Source organism: Porites lutea, chromosome 4 (genome assembly GCF_958299795.1).
Source record: "Porites lutea chromosome 4, jaPorLute2.1, whole genome shotgun sequence".
NCBI lineage: Eukaryota > Metazoa > Cnidaria > Anthozoa > Scleractinia > Poritidae > Porites > Porites lutea.
Genome location: NC_133204.1, coordinates 1082709 through 1105776, shown reverse-complemented (window position 1 = coordinate 1105776; position 23068 = coordinate 1082709). Strand labels below are relative to the sequence as shown.

General features: G+C 38.8%; 1 protein-coding gene across 3 annotated transcripts; it reads right to left on the bottom strand.

Moving 5' to 3' along the window:
- Window positions 1-1583: 1583 nt before the first annotated feature.
- LOC140935141 (uncharacterized) lies at window positions 1584-22974 on the bottom strand. 3 transcript variants are annotated; one of them, XM_073384677.1, is made up of 16 exons: window positions 22805-22974; window positions 19117-19270; window positions 18279-18377; window positions 16711-16809; window positions 14241-14339; window positions 13347-13421; window positions 12747-12786; window positions 12061-12162; window positions 11390-11497; window positions 10944-11054; window positions 9877-10602; window positions 9072-9133; window positions 7624-7839; window positions 6475-6709; window positions 5325-5530; window positions 1584-3281 (listed from the first exon to the last, which is right to left on the bottom strand). In XM_073384677.1, the coding sequence occupies exons 2-16, from the start codon at window positions 19240-19242 to the stop codon at window positions 2934-2936; spliced, it is 2652 nt and encodes an 883-aa protein (XP_073240778.1). In that variant the 5' UTR covers window positions 19243-19270; window positions 22805-22974; the 3' UTR covers window positions 1584-2933. The 3 variants fall into 3 exon arrangements, with proteins under 3 accessions (XP_073240778.1, XP_073240777.1, XP_073240779.1); XM_073384676.1 differs by having other exon boundaries at window positions 6475-6712; window positions 22805-22973; XM_073384678.1 differs by having other exon boundaries at window positions 6475-6712; window positions 9991-10602; window positions 22805-22973.
- Window positions 22975-23068: the final 94 nt, after the last annotated feature.

The following is a 23068-nucleotide window of genomic DNA, read 5'->3' as shown; positions in this document are numbered from 1 at the left end:
GGGGGGGGGGGTGCGGGCAAGGGGTGGGGATTTGACAAATTTTAAAATATTTTGATCAAATTCCCCAGGGTGGGAAATGAAAGGTCAATCAAAAGTGTCAAAAAGCCCCCACCCCAGGGGAAAAATCTAAACAAACAATACTATAATACTATATAAAACGAATGGAAAAACATTTCAAAAGTACGTTCTTACTACTTTTATTTAAGGTTAACTTAAGCTCCGTTAAATTACTCGCTGTAATTAAGTATTTTCTCTCTCCACTAGCATCTCTTATTTTGAACAACATGATCACTCCAGGAAGATTGACCGTGCTATTATATTAATGAAACGTAAAATGCTTTATAACATCGGCTCAACATGTCGGAACAGGTCGGATCAGTGACCTGCAAAAAATCCTCTGACTTTCATGGTAGAATTCGATTTCAATCGAGGTTTACAATCAGATGGAAACTTGAAGATAAAAACTTTCTCAAAATAGACATTATCTGTTTAGATGACAGTGTAAAGTATCGGATTATGGCGATTAAAACAAATGAAAACTTCATAACTTTCTCCAACAGCGTGACTTTCAGAAAGCCTCGAGGGACGGACTTGGTTACCGCTTCTGAATTGATACCAGGCTTCTATCGGTCAAAGTCAAATGTCCCGACCCCGGGGTCGCTTCGCACGATCAAAAGCCCGACAGGGGGATAGTCTCAGGCATCAAATCCCCTCCCCTTGCCCGCACTCCCCCCCCCCCCCCCCACGGGATTTACATTGATAGGTGCATAATCACGTAGTTGCTTTAGAATCTGCACAATAAGAAACATGAATCAAAAAAAGAAGACCATATTCGTTGATCACGAGCTTGTTATATGTCACGGTCACGTGGATGTTAAGGTGATGTTACATGAGACGATTCGCAACGACGATTCTAGCTCAACAAAGGGTTGCACTATTATCGCGACATCGTTTCGAATAGTTACAACATTGCAAAGCTGTGTTGCACTAAAAATCGTCGTTGCGAATCTTCCCGTTTAAGATCACCTTTAGAATAGGAAACAACAGAGTTGAAGTTCGATTTTAAAATTATACCATAACTGCCAAAGTGCGGGCTAGTTTTTCAATTTTTCAAAATTGTTTGTGTTTTTCTCAATAAACTCTCGATTTTTGGTCTCCCATCTTTCTCTAGCCTCTGCGTAGTGTCGTTTTCTCTCTGGTTACGGTCCATTCCTCCAGAGAGGCCAAACGGATTCCTACTATACTACTTACCAAATTTCAGTTAGTCTTCACGTCTGAACTTGAACCGAGAAAAGTCTAAAAACGCCACGGATTGAGCAACCTACAGAGTTTGGGGGAGTTTTACTAGCGGCGCGACGCTAGCGAAAAGCATAAGAATCTTACTTTAGTATGAAAAAGGGCCCGACGGAGGCATTAGGATCTCTCTAGAGATCTGAGTACGAGATTTATAACATTTGCTTGTGCTTGGATCGGTGTGTTCGTTTCCAGTTGATACAAGGACCCTTATTTTTGCGCATGCGTTACGTTCGAGTCGCTAGAAGAAACTTTAATACAGTGAACTTGAAATAAAGTATAAACCACGCTGCTTTTTCATTTCCTTCTTTATTGCTGTTGAATATTCGAGTTACGTAATGGAGAAAAATGATCAAAGTCTTCAGATCACAACACGTACATTTAACCGTTAAAGACAATTCACAAGTTAGCTACCTTTGTTACATGAATGATTATTTACAAGTTCAACTGACCGTGAACTCAAACTCTTGTTATCCTTTTATGTCTAATAATACTACAAGATTTTTTTTTTGGCATAGGCAGGGTGGCCGAGGGTTACAAGACAGTTTAAAAAACCGAAGAAAAATAGAAATCTCTCTAAACTCTCTGGACCTTCTTCCTCAGGCCCCTTCCAAGATCAATGTTGGCACCTATTTCAAATCCCCTTCATAACTTTGACCATGGTTATAATTTAGGTCTAATAACACCAAGAAAGACTGCAATACGTTTCTTCGCACAAATAAAAAAAAGTCAACTTGGTTATGTTTCGAATATGACGAAACAGTTTGGAGTTGATTCTCTGGTCTCGCTGCAAATATTACAAATAACCTAAGTATAATAATACTCTTGACAAATACGTACTGCACTCAATAACTTAACTTCAACACAATATATCCGTAACCTTTCTTTACGAATGAATGCTATGTACAGTCTTTAAGTTGGACGCTTAAAGTCACAACCCAAAGGATTGGTCTCCTAAGTCATTACTTGGACATCATGGACTATCTCTACGCCAGGACTTACTTATCGGTCACTTACGCGACAATGTAACTAGTAGATCTCCGGAATAAAGGAATTCTTGGTAAAACGAGATGTTAAAAATTTCAGTATAGTATGACTTATCAAATGCTATAATTTGCAACCTTTCCTCAAAGAGTCCAAGACTAAGATGCGTCACCAGATGTCTTGTGTGGTAAAAAACAAAAATGAATTTTTGAGCGCTTCATGTTTTATCGCAACGCCCAACGCCAATCAAAACAACGGAATGGTTCCTTAAAATTTTTATCACGTTTGTTCTTTGCGATTCTCATTCTCCAGACTCAAGAAATGAGTATGCTTGTTATTCACTGCAAGGATGTTCTTACATTTTAGTTTATTTTAGCCTGCGGGTAAGTTCTCCAATTATGGCCAACGAAGCGAGCGGCACAAACCTCCTTTGGTGTACGGCTCTCAGGTGACTTTTCGTGACAAATGAACAGTTTTCTCCCAGGCTAAGTTTATTCATGAAAACCCTATCGAAGCTATAATTGAATCATTACGCTGTAAGCTGTGTGAAGTGTATTAATACCGTTAATATGTGCGTTGCTAACATGGACTCCAAAAGGAAAGATTTACGTGAGTCTTTGTAAGGATATTTTGCCTCTATTTACTTGGAAGGTAAGTTATTTTTGTTCATCAGAGCTGCTACTCTTGCTTTGTTTCGAAGCCTCAAACAACTGATGCAGTCTTGAGTTTTCTCTCTGTTCTTCCTCTAACCGTCCGCGATAGTCTTGGGCCTCTTTCTGTGCGTGTTCAAGCTCTGTGCGATATTTTTCGCTGTCTCGTTGCAAAGTTTGGAGTTTGACTTCAAGGTCCTTTCGAGCTTTCTCTTCCTCTACTTGTCGTTGCTCCAGCAGCTTACGAAGGTCTTCTTGAACTTGCAGTAAAACCTGAGGGCCGATCAGTGGTTGTTGTTGGTGAGGCTGCTGTTGCGATTGCTGTTGGTTATCTACTGTTGTTTGCGCAGGTGTCTAACAATCAAATGATACGAACAAATAATCAAACCAATACAAAGGGCATTTTACTGTCATTGTAAGGCCCAGTTATATGAAGAAAAGTTGTCTTGGTTGAAGGCTCATCCGGCAAACCCCGTGCGTGCTACCCTGGGAGATCCAATTTTTAAAACGGGACGCGTTTACATGAGACACCAAACTTTGGCTCGGCTGGAAGGATGACTCGCCTACCCAGTCACCCTTTTGTGATGGTAGGGTCACCCTCCTAGCCGGACCAACTTTTCTGCATATAAACACTTTGGCTCACCCAACCGGTCAAGGTGAGACAATCAGAGCATGCGCCAGTGCTGTTTTAGACAATAAGATCACATGCAGAATAGCATTAGCGCTGATGGTGAGGCCAAAGGGAAGAACTTTTTCCTCATATGAACGCTTGCTGAAGTTGACTCGCCCGGGAGGGTGTGTTACGCCGCAAAATGTAACAATTGACGCAAAATGTAACATTAACGCGAAATGTAACAACTTACAAAACGTTTTTCGATAATAATAACTAAATCCTGAAACAGTCGAACGAATTTTTGATTAGTATATCTTTCTGTACATGTGTGTGACGCTGAAAAGAAAGTTGGCGATACAACATCCAGGACGTATTACATGGGTTAGGATGGTACATTTTTAGCATACTCCCTCTAGGGAGTTGAGCCCGTATGAAATCGAGGCGAGTATCGATTGCTGATCATTCTTTTCACACTTTCATCGAGTGAAGACGCTTTCTGTTTGTATCCGACGCTGTCTGTTTTTACCCACCTCCCCCCCTTTTCCCTAAAAGGAAAGTGTAGCGGAGCAGTCATCCGACTGCGTGAGATAATCAACAGTGTTAAATGGGCATTGGCATGGTTAAGTTTTAAGGCAGCAGGACTGGGTTGGTATGAAATTTCTCACATTTACTGGAAGTCTTATGACCTCTTATTGACTACGTTCAAAATTTTCTTTTGAAAGATTACCTTTCTTAACTTTTACTTTTAACTTGCATTTCAATTGCTTATTGGTGCGTCTTTCCTACGGTGTTATTGTTCACATTTCTAGTCATATTCTTTTCGCATAGCTTGGGATATTTTCCATACGTTATGTTTAATAAGTTAGCGTTGTTGTTATTGTCCATACTGCTATTCCAAGGTTATACATGACTTGTAACTTTATCACCTGTTTTACTACCTTTTGTAAGATTATTTGACATTATAAGAAAACTTTATGAATAAACTGTTTTTGTAACCACCAGACAATTTACACTTTATCTACAAGGCTCATGTCCAAGTCTCTCAGTTATTTCAAGGCTGTAACATTTTGCTTGTTACATTTCGCGTTAAAAATATTGTTTCATTTTGCGTCAAAAAGTTGTTACATTTCGCGTTAAGAAGTTGTTACATGTTGCGTCAAAAGTTGTTACATTTCAGGTTAATGTTACATTTCGCGTCAAAAGTTGTTACATTTCGCGTTTATGTTACATTTTGCGTCAATTGTTACATTTTGCGGCGTAACAGGGTGACCCTTCTACTGGCAACAGGTTTTGCTCCATATAAACCGTGCTTTAGAAGCAACAACATTGTCTTCCGGTTCCTCTTGTTAATTAAGTCATTCCAAGAAGGCAAAAAAAAGCTCTCTTAGTGGATCATGAGAAGTTAAAAGGTTGAACACAAAAACGTGCAATGATATTTAAATCTCACAAACGAGAATACGACCAGCTGAATCTAATGCCACCGCTTATGTAACTTGTCTTGTGTCAGCTCTCTGAAATCTCACGGACAAGCAAACTGTTAGCCCTACTACAACTAAGCCACTAAGGAGCCAGAAGATACATAAAGTTAGGCATTAGAGCTATTTTTAAGGGGTTGTTGTGAAACCGAAACCAAAATAATTATTTTGGGCAGTTTCATTGAAGAGACCGACCATTCAAGACTCCAACTAATCACAACGGTGTAAGTAACCAGCGGCTACAAGAAATTAGAGGCTAAGAAATTGTACCGCTCCAACCTCTAGGCTCGTGTTTCTTTTAAGTCTCACCTGGCCGAGTTGTGTGACGTAGTTTTGTGGTAGCAACGTCCTCTGTGGAATTGACTGTGCCAACAACTGTTGAGTGACATTTTGTTGTGGTTGCTGCTGCTGCTGTTGTTGCGTTGTTCCTGCGGCTTGTTGTACCTGCTGTTGTCGCGGTTGTTGTGAATTCTGATTCAACTGCGGCATCTGATTACCAATCTGTAACTGTGAATCTACGAAATCGAAAAACAAGAAAAAATAAAGCTACATGTAAACGCCTAAAAACTATCACTGACAAACATATGCACATAAATGAACAGAGCGATTGGTCTCCGAGTGTTTCAAGTTTGCTTTGAAAGTTTAAACTCCCTTAAAAAAACATTAACATTCGATGAACGCGACGCCAATGAAAACTTGCCTAAAAAATGACTTCGCGCCCTTGTAACCCAAGTCGTGTGATGACTTAAAGTTGGAAAATTAGGCTGGAGCCGAAGACGCCGAACACGTCCCACCTAAGATAGGCATAGTCAACTACGTCGCCTTGCCGTTCACGCTCTCGAGAAAGCTTATAGTTTGGTACTTTCACCTCGTCGGCGGCAAAAAAATTTAGAGAAAAGCGTGATCCAAAGAAAATGGCTTAAGGTCTAAGGCCCGATTTATATGGAGAAAACTTGTCCCCGGTAGAAGAGTCACTCGCCTACCAAGCTACCTTGCAGAGCGAGCTAACTTTTCCTACATTGCCTTACAAAACTTGGCGAACTTTTACATGAGAAGCAAAAAACTGGCTTGGCCAGAGGAATGACTCGCACGAACGAGGCGGGTCACCCTTTTGTGAAGGTAGGGACACCCTCCTATGAGGGCCAAGTTTTCTCCATATAAACCCTTAGGCTCGCCCAGCCGGGTCAACTTGGTCAGAGAATGCCCGAGCCCTGTTGTCAGCTCTTGGCTCGGACAAAAGGGTTTTTTTTTTTCTAATAGAAATGCTCGCTACATTTGACTCCGCAGGGGGGGTGTCCGTCTCTTTCACGGGACAACTTTCCTTCATAGCGAGATGTCAGTAATGAAGAGGCGTGTTCCTCAAATAAAGAGTCAAAGAACATGCCTAAAGAACGGCAGGGGCTTGGTCTAGGTGTCCGTTAAAAGAGAGTTGGTTGTCAGGCCTATTCACTTTACTTACTTGCTAGTAGCTGCATCTGTTGAGGTGTTAAAGTCAACGGTGTGAGTGGTAACCCTCCCTGACCCAAATTCTGCATTAGATGTGCAAGGTTCAACTGATCCTGTGGGAGTTGTAACTGCACAACAGGAGCCTGCTGTGCTGCTGAGCCAGCGGTGTGTTCCTGGGTGGTCTGTGCGCTGCTATCGGGCTGCTGAACAATAGTGACTTGGTTCGGCTGTGATGAAGTTGTGACTGTCTGCTAGGTTTATGGAAATAAAGACAATGATTATGAGAAGGCATTAATTATGATCAAAAATTTGCTAACTACAACAAACAGTTTATGGTGAGATATCAACATACTGTTTAACGTCGTCTTATTCCAAACCGAGTAACACACGAATACCACCATCAAGTAAGGAGAAGGAAAAAATTTAAAATCCCTGATCGTTCTTAACAATAACACAAATGAATTTGAGTTATTATCGCGTTATTATGTTATGTGCGGGGGGATTCTAACAGAATTTGAACCGCTATGCCTATGGATGCTAAGGGTTAGCTGGGTCATTTCCCCACGACGGAAGTCTTATGAAAACTGGCAACATTCCCTGCCTCTCCCCTCCACAAGCTTTTCAAGGCTGAGCGCGCGGGGAGCACGGATCCTTGGCATAAGTACTCGCGGGGAAACTGGGGATGAGGCAGCAACCTTCCCGTTACAACACACCTGCCGGCTACTGAGATGTTACGCCACCCACGCAAAACGATTGTTTTCAACAATCGCGTTCAGTTTAAACATGTGCAGGTATTCTCTTTAAGGTAACTACACTGAGACTACTATATGAAAGCGTTTACAGGCTTAAGATTCAAGGTCAACAAATAATTACCTTTGTTTGGCCAAGAAAACAAAACGCAACGAAACGATACCGTAAAATTCCGAAAATAAGCCCCTCCATGTATAAGCCCCTCCAAATATAAGCCCCCCAAACTCGTAACGCAAAAAACCCTCCGTTAAATCGCCCAATCAATTTTGAAACGTAAATTTCCCTCCATAGATAAGCCCCTCCGAATATAAGCCCCTCCAAAAATAAGCCCCTCAAAAACGGCCTTTGAAAAATATAAGCCCCGGGGCTTATTTTCGGAATTTTACGGTACCAGAACTTCAAAATGCCTTACTGATTGCGCTTCCTGACCAGATACTGGCTGAACCAACTGCACATGTTGGAGTCCAAATGTTGGATCTGTAACCAACTGGGGTTGTAAGTGCTGCAATCCAGCAGGAACCTGAAGTGTTATAAGAACTTCCTGTGTTCCTTGTACATTCTGAGACGGATTAACATCATCCTGTTTGGTGTCACTACCATCCTGTTGAAGCTGAGTGTTCGCTACCTCCTGGAACAAAGAAGAAATGTAGATGGTTTGGAATTGGAACTTAAAGTATTCTGTCTATCTATTGTGATCTACCAAGGGAGGGGAAGAAGATCCACGTAAAGCTTGCGCGTCTGGCCAAACACTGTAACTGAATTATTAAAATCTAGCATTCGCTCCTACTGCTAGGCTGAGAAGAGAGGCAAAGTAAATGACGCTAGCAAAACAGAGGCCCACAGGCAGGACCTAATGCGGTTCATGGAGTATAATACAGCACTGACTAAGCCATTAATGTTACTTTATTATTTCCAGAAGGAATGCTTTACACCACCGTAGTCCTAGCAGGAGGCCAATAGAGTGGGCAAAGGTAGCCTCCGTAGCCGAAGGGATTGTTTTGGCAGGGGAACTGCGAAGCCGTGCGAACAAAGGCCGAAGGGTGGAGGTACTTTGAAATAGAACAATTCCGCCAGCTACGCAGGCTAGGGCAAAGGAGTCTTGTCTAAGTTAACACGTTAAAAGTTAATTTTATTTTCTCCATTTTATAGAAAAAGGTGGACCAACAAAGGGCCCTGGAAGTGACAGATTATAGTGTATCTTTTTAAAAAATATTTAAATTAAAATACATTGCAACATAGAGTACAGGACATTTGTGGTGGCCAAAGTGGCATAAGCTTTCGCAACGCAAAGGGACACCGAGCCAGGGTTCGAACAAATTCCTCCAGATCTAAAATAACACAAAGTGTGAACAATCAGTGTGTTGCTACTGTGAGCTAAAAGAAGCACCGAAAAAGGCAGTTAAACGTCATAATTCTACCTGGATATCGTATGGCATTGGCGGATCTAAAAAAGTCGGAACACAGGCGGAAGGGAGCGGCCGGGACACTTAACAACTATATAGGTACTACTTTCAATTAAATTTTTGTACTGAGAATTCTTTAAAAAAATACAAAATTTCACAGGAAAAGGGGTGGCCGTGGTCTACTCAGTCGACCCTAATCCCGCCCATGTATGCTGATGATTCACAAATCTACATAATTCTGAATCCGGAGGCTAGAGAAGAACTTTTGTGCTGGGTTGTAGATTGAGCAGGAAAGCAGAAACACACTTGCATCGCCTGCAAGCTGCCTCTTGTTTTATTCAGAGTTGGCACCTCATCTCAAGCGGTGAGCAGACACAAACAAGGGCGACTGAGTAAGAAGAAGGTCGGGTACTCATGATTTAACATTTATACATCTTACTCTTGGCATAAACCCTACCTGTGACTGGGTCTGGGCTTTTAATAGCTCTGCTGCTTGACTCTGGTCTACTTTAACTTGAACTGCAATAATTCAAACAGAGGAAAAGTTAGTCCCCGTCCACAAGAATCAGGATATTTTTGAAACCGCATAAAGTGGAACCTCGATTTAAAGAAGGGCCAAGGGATTGACAAAATTTGTTCGCTACAAAGAGGTTTCGTTATATCGAGGTTCTTTTTCATGTATTTTACTATTATTAGGGTAAAGAAAATCATTCGTTATATCGAGGACTTCGTTATATAGAGATTCGTTAAATCAAGGTTCCATTGTATTTTATTTATTTATTTTTTGACACAAATTGGCCTTCTGTCCACACGAAATCAGTGAATCTGCTCAACGAAATCGCATCTTTTTGAAACCGCTTTACAGACCGGTTTAAGGCCCACCCACACGAATCCGGGTGAAAAAATAGCGGCTTCAAAAATTTCCAGATTTGTTAGGATGGAGCCTTAACAAATGACATTGTTTAATCTAGAATAAATTATAGATAATTAATAACCACATGACAAGTGCACGTGAACAACATGCGTGATAAGGGCCACTTGACATGTGATAGGGGCGGGTGAGTCGCACAATAAAAGCCATGTTTGACATTGAAATACTGAAAGGCCTTACAATAAACACCAGATATAAAAGCAAGTGTGCTTGATATGATGAAGGAAAAACTATTTTTCGGAAGGCCTTTTTTATGGTTGGGTTAATAACCAAAAACCTCAATGCTGAATACTAATCTCATGGTACGAAGGTGGAAAGACATATTTCTCACCAACGCCATCTTTGTTTGTTGTTGCATTCATTTCTAGCACCACACTGGGCTGCACGCCTTGTGTTGGAGCAAGCATCTGAGTCAGAGCTAGCTGCGTCTGAATAAGTGCCTGACCTGAACTGTTTGACAGCTGAAATGGAGACATGACAGTCTGTGGAATCACTGTGTGTGCTGCTGTATTGGGAACCGGTGTGGTCCCAGTATTTAGGGTCACACATTTAACTCCAGTCTCTGCTCCCGCGATGACGACACCTGAGCTGGTAGCACTACTCGACGTTATATCCCCCACAGTTGTGGCAGAAGTGGGAACTTGTATAGAAGAGAAGAATGGTGTCCCTCCTGGCTGGACAAGAGGTAGCAGTTGTGTTCCCGATGTCGATACCTGTTGCGGAGTCATGACTGGCATGGAAAATGAGAGTGGAAGAGGTGACGTTTGAGCAGGTGATGATAATGATGACAGAGCAGACAGTGCTGCAAGGGGGGATGGCATGGGGAAGAGACTTGAGGGTGTCAAGGGTGTGGTTAGGGTTGGCGTGGTTGGTGGCAGGGTGAGCGGTGCAATGCCAATGGGTCTGCCAGGTACAGCTGTCACCTGCTGAGGTGTTGTAGATGTTGAAGATGCAGTGTGGCTTAAGGTAGCTGTAGCTAGAGTTGCCAAAGTGTCAAGGACACTTGAATCTTGTGATTTAGTGGTGGCACTGGTGGTTCTTTTACCTTCAGAGTTCACTAAGAAAGACAAACAGAAAACAAAGATAAAATAATTCCTCATAACGAAAGAAAGGAAAATTGTTAGATTGTTTTCCACATTTGCGATGCCACTAAAACTTCACAAACTGTAAACCTGTCCTAAACTTGTCATACTGATGAACCTCCAGAAAGAGATCCACCTTAAATAAGTAAGGATTATTCTTTGTGGCCAAAAAATAGTCCATAATGGAGAAGTGCCCTTACTACATGTAGCAAGTGAGGATTGTACCTATAAAAGTTATACATGTATTTCTATAATCATTCAAGTAAAGTTACCCAAAGGCATAAACAATAGTTCCATGGAAATCATTGTTACATACCAGTTGTAGGTTGTCCTTCTCGTTCACTTTCTGATTTGGCTTTTACAATGGCAGCAGCAGAAACCAGGGATGCAATGGAGTTCTCTGTTGGACTACGCAGTGATGGTGAGCCTAAAAACAGATTCAAAGAAATTGGAGGAACAAAAATTTCCCAGATCAAGTTGAAGTGTTTGCCTCAAATCACTCATCCTCAATACATTCTCATTTGCTCAAATAATAATCAACAAAAGGTTGTACGCGCATTACTGAAAACACCACATATAGACCTGTAGCCTAAATACTGGAAGCAATGCCACTTTTGAGTTTGTTCTTATTTATTACCTTAATACAAGGGCTTTTTTCTCCATGCACTAAGGAAAAATCTACCGTTCTGGGTTTTTTCACCCCTTTTGAAACCCAGCAGCTAAGGCTAGATAAGACTAAACCTAAGACTCTGAGACTCTAACCTGCATTAGGAAACTGAGGAGGTGCAGAAACTCTTCTTCCCCCACCCACAGCTGACTTGGGAGAAGCTCCTGGTGTTGTAGCCTTTCTACGTGGCTTGTTACCATTCTCTGTAGCAGTCAAACAAGTGCAGAAAATCAGCACTTACAGTGGCTTTGTTGAAACTTGAATATGTACTTTTCATCAAAACATGTAAATGAACCACATGGTTCTCAATAATTCTACATTATGAACTGACACCTATTCTAAGGAGCGATTTTGTTTTTACCCCCTAAACTATCATCCTGGCTGACACACAAAAATAACATTCCGTGTAATCATTGGCTCCAAAAAGATACAAAAGAGATTTGTGCGATTCAGCTCCTTATATTATTGCAAACTTCCAGAATTGCACTGATCTGTAACCCTGTGCATCCCACCCAGGGCATAAAGAGCAATGAAAAACACATAATGTATGTATTTACTCAGTCTACTATCACTCTGATGAAAGAACTACAGCTATGTGAAAGCTATTTCAGCCTCTAGAGTACAAGAGTACCGAAAGGTACTTTCTGTGCTGCAATAAAGAGTGTTAAGACAGTGGTTGTGGTCCCCAATTCAGGACCCCTGATGGACTTGATCTAATTATAAGTCTGATTACAAGTTTATACCTTTGATCATTATTATTTAATACCTTTTGGTCCTTCAGGACCGGTCCATGAGCCTTCTGTCATAGGAAACTTTTTTGTTCTTTGTCTCTTCTTCATGGAATTCAAGGAAAGATTGTTTCGATCAGCTGAAAAACGAACAATACAAATCATTTGCTAGTTAGTTAGTAAAGAAAATCATTGCAAAGGTGGGCTGTATTAAAATAAAATGCAAAAAAACTTTTCTTGTTGTAGTTAAAATAATTGTTTCAACCATTTCCTTTGTCTTCTTTAACACTGCATTCATGAGAGACAAGTGAAACTGGAGCCACTGTTCATAATCATTTACAATTGGTGGCAGGAAACATAAAAGGAAATTATTGAGAATCAAGACAGGTTGAAACTATTTTAACCTCAGGCCATTTTGAACTACAACACTTGCATTAATTTCCTTAAATTAGAAAACCATCAGTTGTACACTTAACACTGGTTAAGGGTGGTGCAAGCTAAGGCTGTGCTCTATCAGTGCCCAGTGGCCCCAGCTGGTCCATAACATTTGCTCCCAAGCGACCAGAAAATCTTAGTTTCCACGCAGAAATTGAGCGCCATGGACCCTGGATTTCACAAATTCAGAGCACTGCAGGGCTCCTCTCAATTTTTCTTAGAGCACAGTCGTGGTGATGTCTGTATGCTTGCCACTTATTGCATGTTTACAGGACAAGAAGTAACTTACCTGGTCTCTTTGGGGTCTTTGGTATTGTCAAGTCTGAATCCTTATTAAAGTAACAAAGTACAGTAAATAAGCAATATATAAACTAGAGATACCTGATAAATAATCAACAAATAATTTGAACCCTAATAGAATAAGGTTATCCCTCTTGAATTCTGAACCAACTTAATAATTATTGCCACACCCCACCGTACACCACCACCTGTGATTAATAATTTTATTCCTCTACAGGACTAACAAAGCCTTTTATCCAATAGTGGATGTATGTCTAACTTCTCCTCATACTCTTACTTACTCATCAAATTTACGATATACATGTATTCAAAGATCATGACTGAAAACAACCTAAGGCAATTATTATCAACAAAGATAATTTGTTTTGATTCCAGAACAATCAGTTGGAGTACAATCAATACATAGACCATGGGTGTTCATATAAGAGATTTATATGCAACCACAGGAAGAGCAAGAGACAGCTAGTAAATGTAATTCTTTGAAATGCTGTTATATGAACAACCTTTTTAGGTACAGGTACTTAGACTGAGAGAGTAACATGTGTTCAAATCACATTACTTTAAATAGTTGCTGGGAAGAAAAACTCACCTGATCAGATGACAATGCAGCAAGCACTTCAATATAACCCTTTGCTCTTGCAATATCAACTGGTGTCTTACCAAACTAAAGAAAAAAGAAGTACAAAATAAAAATAAATCTCAACTTGTTATATGGTTCAATTCAACCTCCACTGGCAGATTAAAAGGGAAGATCCAGCTGGTGGGGGATGGGGGTAGTTCATTAAAGTACATTGGAAGATTGAGCACAGATTCCCTATCCGTTCATGGAGTATCAATTTCTTTGAGTGAAACGGAACCCAGCTATAATGAAGTGCAATGGTACCAAAAAGATTTTTCCTTATAGCAGGGTCTTCGTAGTTGCAAAGACCCTGTTATAACAAATTGTATGGGTAACAGCAAAAATATTTGTTATAGCCAGGTAATTTAATAAATAGCAATAACCAAAAGTTCAATACTGAAAGATAAGGAAGACGTGTCAGTACACTGAAGCATACAGTAGATGTATTTGTCAAAACCGGAATAATGCACGCTGTGATTTCTACTCAAATCTGTTGTTTTTACTGACTGCTGAGAGCAACCGCACAATTAGTTACAGCGGGGTAAATGGTGCGTTCAGACCATCACAATCTATTCGTTATAATGGGGATTTTGTTATAGCAGGGTTCGTTATAACAGGGTTCGTTTCCACATATTTTACTGCAATTCTGCCGGGTTTTCAGATGTTTTTCATTACAACAGGGTCTTTGTTATAGTGGGGTTCCACTGTAGCTACCTAGATGCTTTAAACCTGAAATTGGTACTGCACCCCAAATAAAACATGCTTTGCAGTTCTTATTTTCTTAACCATGAAAATATGTTACTTACAGTAATCATGGAAATAACAGTTTTAAGATACTTTATAATTTTAAACGTGTTTGGTAACCTTGCTCTTGATGTCTGTCTTGGCTCCTGCTCGAAGCAAAATTTTAACAATGTCCACATGATTGTGTTCGCAGGCCCAGTGAAGAGGGGTCATATTCAGCTATAAAAAGATAAAAAATATATAAACAACTTATCAATCTATTTCTACAGTATACAATACCTTACTGCCCCATTTCAATTTGGAGATGCATGCAAAATCTCAAGGTTTAATACTGGGACAGCCAGAGTGAAAGAGGTGAATATAAATTAATGGCGCATACATAATGTATAGTACAAAGTAAATAATTGACTTATCATTTTGACTTTAAAAAGACCATAAACACTAATAAAAACACACAGCTGGGCACATGACTGACAAGCAGCAGCAGTTACCAAATTATTAGCTTGTACTACAGTGTTCTTACCAGACTGCAGCATTGTGGCACTTTTTTGGGAAATGCCACACTATAATTAGCCCAAAGGGTCCCAAGGGCCAAAGAAAGAAAAAAAATACCTATTACAAAACATTCGTAAACATACGTACACATACATACATGTACATTTCTTTATAATATATAAGGCATCTATTATCTAAGAATGTACAGTATGAGGCATTTACTCTAACTCAGAGCTGTAAAACGTTGAGTGCACTGTAAGTAAAAATTGGGTATTAATTTATTATCTAACATACTCTAACATGACTGTAACTCAGACCTGTGTAAACATTGAATTAACTGTATCTAAAAATTGTGACCCGGTTTTCTCCCTCATGACCCCCTTTTAGCTTTTCTATGGGTCCTGTTGACCCCTGAGTCTTGAAAATCCTGGTAAGAACACTGCTACTACTTTGGATGTATTTTAGTCACCAAAATCTTTTTCTGATTGCTATGGCAACCAAAATGGTCACAGCTTGGAGTGATGTATATATAATCACCACGGATACCAGGAAAAGAAACGATCATCTAGATTTTGGATTAATTTACGTACAAGTAAATAAAGTACTGTTAAGACTTAACTTGTTGTTCTCGTTGAAAATGTTCTGCTTAGGGACTTGTCAGAAATTAGCAGTGGGGGAGGGGGGGTGGGAATTTTAAATTTGGGTTCGGAAATTAGGTGACGCATCCCTTCAATGGGAGTGAAATTTGCTAACCCTCCCCTTAAGCTTGGCCTAAATTATCATGACCCTCCCCAACTTACAGAATTGAAAGAATAATGTTCCAGGCTCTTTAAGGTGCAGTATTCCAAGCCAACAAGAAAAAAGGAAACAAAAACAAAATAAAAGGAAAGCAAAAAAAGCTACGGCAAAAAGAATGGAAGCTAACTGCAAAAAAGTTATTGAAACCATTGCACCTCAGCAAGAGTCGCATAATGTTACAGAGCCTATTGGCCCATTATCTCTTCATTATGAAGGAATAAGTGGGCTCCTCAAAACGCAAAGGCCATATACCCAATAAGCCTTTGAGAAGGGTTGTTCACCAATGAATAACAGGAAATTATCAAGCAATATCCAAGCTTCAACTTAAATGAAAATCATGATGATGATGAAAGTGATTGTATCAATGCTGATGATATAAATGATGATGATCAAGATGCTCACAGCAGCATTGATGGTGACGCTGAGGACAGTGATGAAAAGGATAGCCAAAACTCTAATAACATTAATAACAACATTATTCATAATAAAAATGCAATAAGACTCTATAGCATTGCCGTGTAATAAATGAAAAGTAGATGTTTGTTAAATTCTTGCAATAGTACTTCACAGTTTATATCCATAATGTTCCATTGTTCTTTAATTTTTTTCTTTTTTTTACCAAATAAGGAACTTCCTTTTTCTTCTGTAGGTGAACCTCTTACATGATCACGGGCCTATATTTGCATGACCCTCCCCCTTTTAACGGCCCATTTTTCATGATCCCTCCCTTTTCTGAGTCTCAAAAAGTTGTGACCCTCCCTCTGCTTCCACCCCCCCTCCCCCCCTGCTAATTTCTGACAAGTAACATGGACTGAATTTGCTTCATATAAACGGGTGATTTTCAAAATCACTTTAACAGTGTTCGAAGAATTTCAGTTTCCAATCTACTGTTTTGGCTCCCAGTGGGTAAAAAACCAATAAAATCTCATGAGTACGTGTCATGATAACTATCATGATTACGATTCATTCGGGGATAAAAGTAAAAGACATAAAAAGACAACTAATGAACAAAAATCAATTCAAAATCAAACTTTTTAAACAGGTAAAGCATATAAATTATAAAAAACATACCATATGAAGTGCTACAAATTACTATGTCACTGTTTTCATACACTGTTCACAGTGACAGTCCCTGTTTTTTTCTGTAACATCCTCAAGAATAAGAGCTACAGGGTGGCCTTCTTGACTGAGTCTAGCTTGAAGATGACTCTTTGACAATTCTTATTATAAGGGGGTTAGGGGACAGTCTGGGAGGTTAAAGTACATACAAGTCATATTGCATTTATAAGTTACATACCATGTCAGCATTGTTTGCACAAGCTCCAGAGGAAATAAGTAACTCCACTACATGGGTGTGGCCATGCTGTGCTGCCATGTGCAATGGTGTTCTATCAACCTTGGAAAAAATATTATTGTACACATACAGTTTTTAAAAATGAAGTATCAGATCAAGAAATAGAAATTGACATCTTTTTCCTTATAACTAACTTGATTGAATATTTCGAGGTGTTCAGAAAGTGGAAACGAAAAGTATAGTGATTACTTCTGATTTTCAACATTATTTTTCTCCTCACCAATCACATATACATTTAACAGAGTTGTGAAATATCTTATCTAGACCTTTATATGCATCATAATTCAAAATGAAATTCAGGTTAAAATGGTTTCAACCTACTTTAATTTCCAACTTTCTTCGTCTCCTAACTCTAACAGAAATTGACCACATTATTTAACCCATTCGCCCCTGAACCGCCCGTAACCGCCCGTGCGGATCCAGGTCCTTTCTACCCATTGTGACGTCATCAGTTTTAACGGTCAAGGACAACTTTCTTCACTAACTTGTGCAGAGTGAAGAGATCTTTCAAACCATACCAGAATGAGCACAATTCAGTCAAGGACACCGGAGAAACAAGCAAAAAACCACGTGACATTGACCTGAAAATCTCCATGAAAATCTTGTCCCATTACCCACCTACCTTTCCTTTCGCCTAATCCTAAGATCCTAAAAGCTTTCCTAAAAACTCTTCCCACCAAAATCAAGCCTACTAAATGCCCAGCAAGAGAAAAAAAAATGAGGCAAGAAAAGCAAAAAAAGAAGGGAGGAGAGAAAGCGAAAAGTAAAAGTCAAGACTGCTGTGTCACTTTTAAACCCAAAAACTATGTCGAAATTTTGCTTTCTGCGCATGCCCGAACTTCGCAAGCTGATATTTTGCATCTGGATCGGAAGACCGCGAAGTGTTCGACCTGTAAACCAGTTTGTGGTAAGTTTTAGCTCTTTATAGCACGACAGTGACCAGAAAACCACTCGACTAGCTTCAAAACGCGTTTTTCGGCAAAATCTCTAGGGGCGAATGGGTTAATTCCATGAAAATTATTAGGGCAAGGGAGATAAAAGAAACTGAGAATCAAACCTGAACTTAATAAAATTTTGAACTACAAAAAATTGTCCAGAGGGTGCAAAAAATGTTGTTAACATATAAGGATACTGTTCGTTGGAAAACTTTCCTACTTATATTAGATTAAATTAATGCATATAGAATAATCCAGCTACATATTATCATCTGTGAAAACTATGGTGGATTAAAAGGAAGCACTTTTTTTTTAACATTCGGCTGTAAAAAATTGTGATAACATTTTGCTTAAAAACATTTTAAGAAATTTTTAAAAATTTTCCAAAACTGTTGAAAAAAACGTGACGCCGCCAATAATGACACCCAAGAACGTCAAAACATTTCTCTTCTTTAAAATTTTTTTAAATTTTTAAAAATTATTTGCACAAAATTTTTTAAAGCAAAATTTTATCACAATTTTTTAAGGCCAAAAACTATATTGCTACTCCATAAGAAACACCAAAAAATTAATTACCTTTGTGCGTGCATCTCGGCTTACTCCGGCTCGGAGAAGAACTTCTGCTGTTTGGGTGTGGCCATGTTGAGCAGCCAAATGCAATGGTGATGTGCCAAGCTGAGAAAGGTTTGAATGTGAAGCTATTTGTTACAATTAATAATGTACAACTAGGAATACCTTATCAACAAAGTTACAGCACAATTTTCCTTGAACAAGTAAGAACTACCAAGATATATTCCATCTGAAATAACAGTACACATGCAGGACCTAAATTTTGTTTGTTTCATTCAGTCTGAGGCCTTTCCACAAATATCTGGATATTCGGGATACAACACAAAATAATATTCAGAAGATTCTTAGATATTTAGAAAATTCTTTATTAATTTTACAACTTTTTTGGCTGAGCCCTGCATTTGTGTGTTTATATGCTCATTTTCTAGAAATGATACTCAAAAACTTCAGTCACTTTGCCAGGAACAATCCAGTTCAGCAATTTCCCACTTAAATAATGTACTTGTATGTTGGAAACCAACTCCAGTGGGATAAAAAAAACAGGAAGGGATGGTTAATTGAAAAAAAGTACATTAATTTTTTCTCATGACAATTAGCAAGGCTGTGATCTAAGAAATATTGAAGTGAGCCCAGTGCTCTGAACTTGTGAAATCCAGGGTACCCAGAATATGCTTTGTATAAAAAAATAGAGAAATTTTCTACTTGCCAGGAGCAAAAGTTAGACAACATGGGCCTAAGGGTGCTGTGAGAGCACAGCCTTGATTGGGATTGTAAACCGGTATCTTGTGTCAAGCCCTTCATTATTCATAAATGATAACAATAATACTAACTGCAGTTATCTTACCCAATCAGTTGTAAAAGGAGCACCAGACGCCATCAGCACGCTAACTTCATCTGCATGTCCTTTTCGAGACGCCTCTAGCAGACGCTTTCCAAGGTCAACAAGGGAGGACTTCTCCTTCTCCTTCATAATACCAATTTGTTTGTTGCGACACGCCCTGGAAATTTTAACAGTACATATAACAATAATTATATGTACAATAATAATTATGATTATTTAAAGGCTATTTTTGCTTCTCTCAGGTCACAAAGAGACACTGCTAGGAGAAATTAGCTTCCACAAATAGTTGGGAGAATTGAGGACTTTGTCACAGCTTTGTGAACACATTTTAAGAAAATGTGGGTGCTTAGATAATGGCAATCTAATGTGTGGGGTAAATGTGGAAATGTTGACTTAATGAATCAGGGTAGTCACTGATTTGAGCTGTTTCATTTTTTATGCAGTTTAGATAATTCACTGGATTGAAAAGACATGTATAATAATAACATTACAGCTCCATTTTCTCCTCATACAAGGAGACTGGTATGCAAAGGCTTGACCAAAATAATTTTCAGCAAAATTCTCTCCAAGAACAAGATATGATCACCACTTGTTTCACAAATTTCACAGTCACTGAGGAGGACAGCTTCAATTTATGTACTTACAGCTGCTTACATACATTCATGTATGGAATATAGACAAAAACTTGTTCTTTAATTATAGCCTTTATTTTGATTTAAGATTTATAACATAAATAATGTAGGTAATACCATGTACTCATGTGGGAATACTGAAATAAACAAAGTTGTTGTTGTTGCGTTTATGTACCATATATCAATTAAACACTGATAACAATAGATTTGTTGGTTTTTCTGTATAGGCAATCACATAATTTTGATCCCAGCAGATTCCTAAATTGGAGGCCAGGGATCCATGGAAAAACCTCCCCACCAAAAATGAAATGAGTGTGTCAGGGATGTTTTTGCGTGGAGTCCTTCAATTAATTTTTAGGATTTTATAGTATTATAGGATTTCGGGGACTACCTCTGAAACACAAAAATTTTGTTTTATAAAATAACTAAGATAGTACGCGTGCTCTGATTGGCCGAGAGGAGTGTTTGCATCAGAGTATGTAAACATGGTTGTGGCGTCAAGTTGTTTGGCTTTTCGCGCGCTAATCACGCAAGCACAAATTTGAAAAAGTTTTCGAGTTCAAAACTCGACAAGTTTACTTTATTTACCCATTCCTTCGTCGGCTGAAACATGGAAAATCGTTACAAAGAAGGCGAGTCAATTTTTCGTTGCTTAAGCTGACATTTTAAGTGAGAAAAATCCGTATTTTGCAAAGCATCTTTTTGCAAAACAAGAACTGATTACGCATGCAAGACTTCGTGGACAAGATTTTGTGATTGGTAAGAATTTCTCTTTTAATCAGAGCCATACAAAGAGTTTTGCGTTTTTTTCTCGGTAAAGTTATTTTATAAAAGCAATAGAAAACTTTTTTCCTGTGTTTGCATAGCCTGATATAAACACTCGAGGCGTTGGGAGAATTCTTGACGGTTATGCAAACCCTCGACTTCGTCTCGGGTTTGCATAACTGTCTCGAATTCTCCCAACCCCTCTTGTGTTTATATCAGGCTATACAAACACGGAAAATGTTTTCTATTGCTTAAACAGTTGAAGCACAGCACTACTGTGCTCTGCTGAATCCAAACAAATCCTTGTTTTTACAGGGATTTTTATGGTCAGTCATCAGAATGCAACTGTGCTATCAGAAGCATTTTAAGTTGTCTTTACATGATGCCTTCTGGCAGAGGGGCCTTTTTCATTAATTGTTTTTTCTGGAGATTTCAACATATGTCATAATTTCAAAAATTCAAATATATATTTTTTTATCATTTACGTGATAACCGGGGCTATTACTTAGGACTGGGGGAAGGGAATTTCTCTCAGCTACTTATGAGCATATTTCCCCTGGCTACGTCTCTAGGAAACATTGACAAGAATAGAACCAAAAGAATTTCCTAGCTTTTTAATTGCCTCACTGCAGTAATTACAGAAACATGTATATAGCTACTCACATAGGACACTATTTGTGAAATACATAATCACAAGCATTTTTTTCAATGACCAACAAAGCTGTGCAAGTCCCATAAGGCAATTACAATTTATAGTCTTTGAAAACCGTTGCAAATGTTTATTTGCTCCAAACAACACAAGAAAATCGCTTGATCAGTTATTAATAATATGCATGACAACATTAATAATTGTGGAGAGAGAGCATATCATTCAAATCTAAGAGAAATGAAATAGCATAGAAAAAAAGAAATTCAAAGCAATTTAAAAAGGAGATGAAGTGCAATGCTTATTTATTTATTTTCTTTTTGCATTGAAGTTTTTACAGTAGTGAATTTCCTTTTTTTCTAATCTGTGTTTCCAGAAATTATGATGAGAAAAAAAAATCATGGAATTATATATAACCTTAAATATGTACTATTCACCTTTTTATTGTCTGTAATTTAATGACTACACTGTATGAAATGACAGTGAGAATAATTTTGCACGAGTATCTTTTATACGGATATAGTATTAAGTATTAAAAATTTTAGAAATTTCCACTTTCAGTTAATTATATAAGCTAAATCAGTTGTAGAAGAGAATGGTGATAAGGTTCGGCCAGTGAACTCTATATTACGAATGAAGGGGGTTTTTCGTGCCGACAAAGTTGTAACAATACTCCTACCTGAGATGGTATTTTTCCGCGAATTTCAATCCACGACAAAAACTTGAATGTTCAAGAAAATTATCAAAATAAAATAAAGATAATAAATTACGGTAATTTTGATAATACAAAGCACACAACAACAAGTTTACATGTCTATTAATTTCTCTGAGATTTAAAAGCATTTACGTACAATTTGAAAAGAAAATTTATTTCTTACTTATAATATCAACTAAAAACTGCTAATCATTCAGCAAGAGCCCCGACAAATATACGGTGAGCGCAAAGTTTGCTTGTCCGGAAGTCAAAAGCCGCCATATTGTATCCGTGGACTTCACAAACGTCAACGCCAAACAAAACTTTTGGTGGGTATGATGTTATACTTTTATCAAAGAAATATTATTGCAGGGAGAAACTTTATTGTTCCATTGACGTTTTGCTCCGTGAGTGCCAGATCACGAGCAAATTTTGGGAACGAAGCGATGAATTATAAAGATGATCGATCGGCAATAACGATAAATACACAACTTGACAGGTAGAAAAACTTTACACTTCTCGCTGCTTGAAGGAACCCGAAAAACGCTAAGATAATTTTGAAAACCTCAAAAAGTGTTGTTTTTTTCAAGGTTTACCTAGACAGGTGTAAGGCCTGTTGAGCAGGGCCATGGGAAGAGAAAACATACGCGATCCAACTTTGCACATCCGGAGTAACTAATTTATGCAAAATTAGGATCGTGTCCACAGCAGCAGAACTACCGGTTTGGTCGACTGCCATTTGTGCCAAGAACTCGTACATTCACCTCATAAAAAACGAAGCTCTTTTTGTGGAGTAAATGCGGATGAAGTTTCACACTGTTTCCTTCGAAGATTGGACAAAATCCGATTCGTTTCGCGAAACACAACAAACGAAGCAACTCAACACGGAAGCGAACAATTCTGCCTTCAAACTTTTGCAACCAGTTTTGAAAATTACAAGTGGATTGCACTCACCTTTCAACGCAACTATTCCACGATATACTGCTAAACGTGATCTAAGATATTCCAGCAAAATGTTACCGTAAAATATCAGGCCATCAAAAGTTTAGAGGATGCAAAAAATGGCCGGAAACCATCGGCGGAAGCACATGGCTGCCTCTTGTTAGTCGTTTGGAACTTCCTTTGCTCCTTGGGACGCCGTTCTGCCAAAGTCACGTGATTGACCTGTAACAGGAAAATGCAAGCAAGCTGACTTCGATCAATAAAAGGTGAAGCATC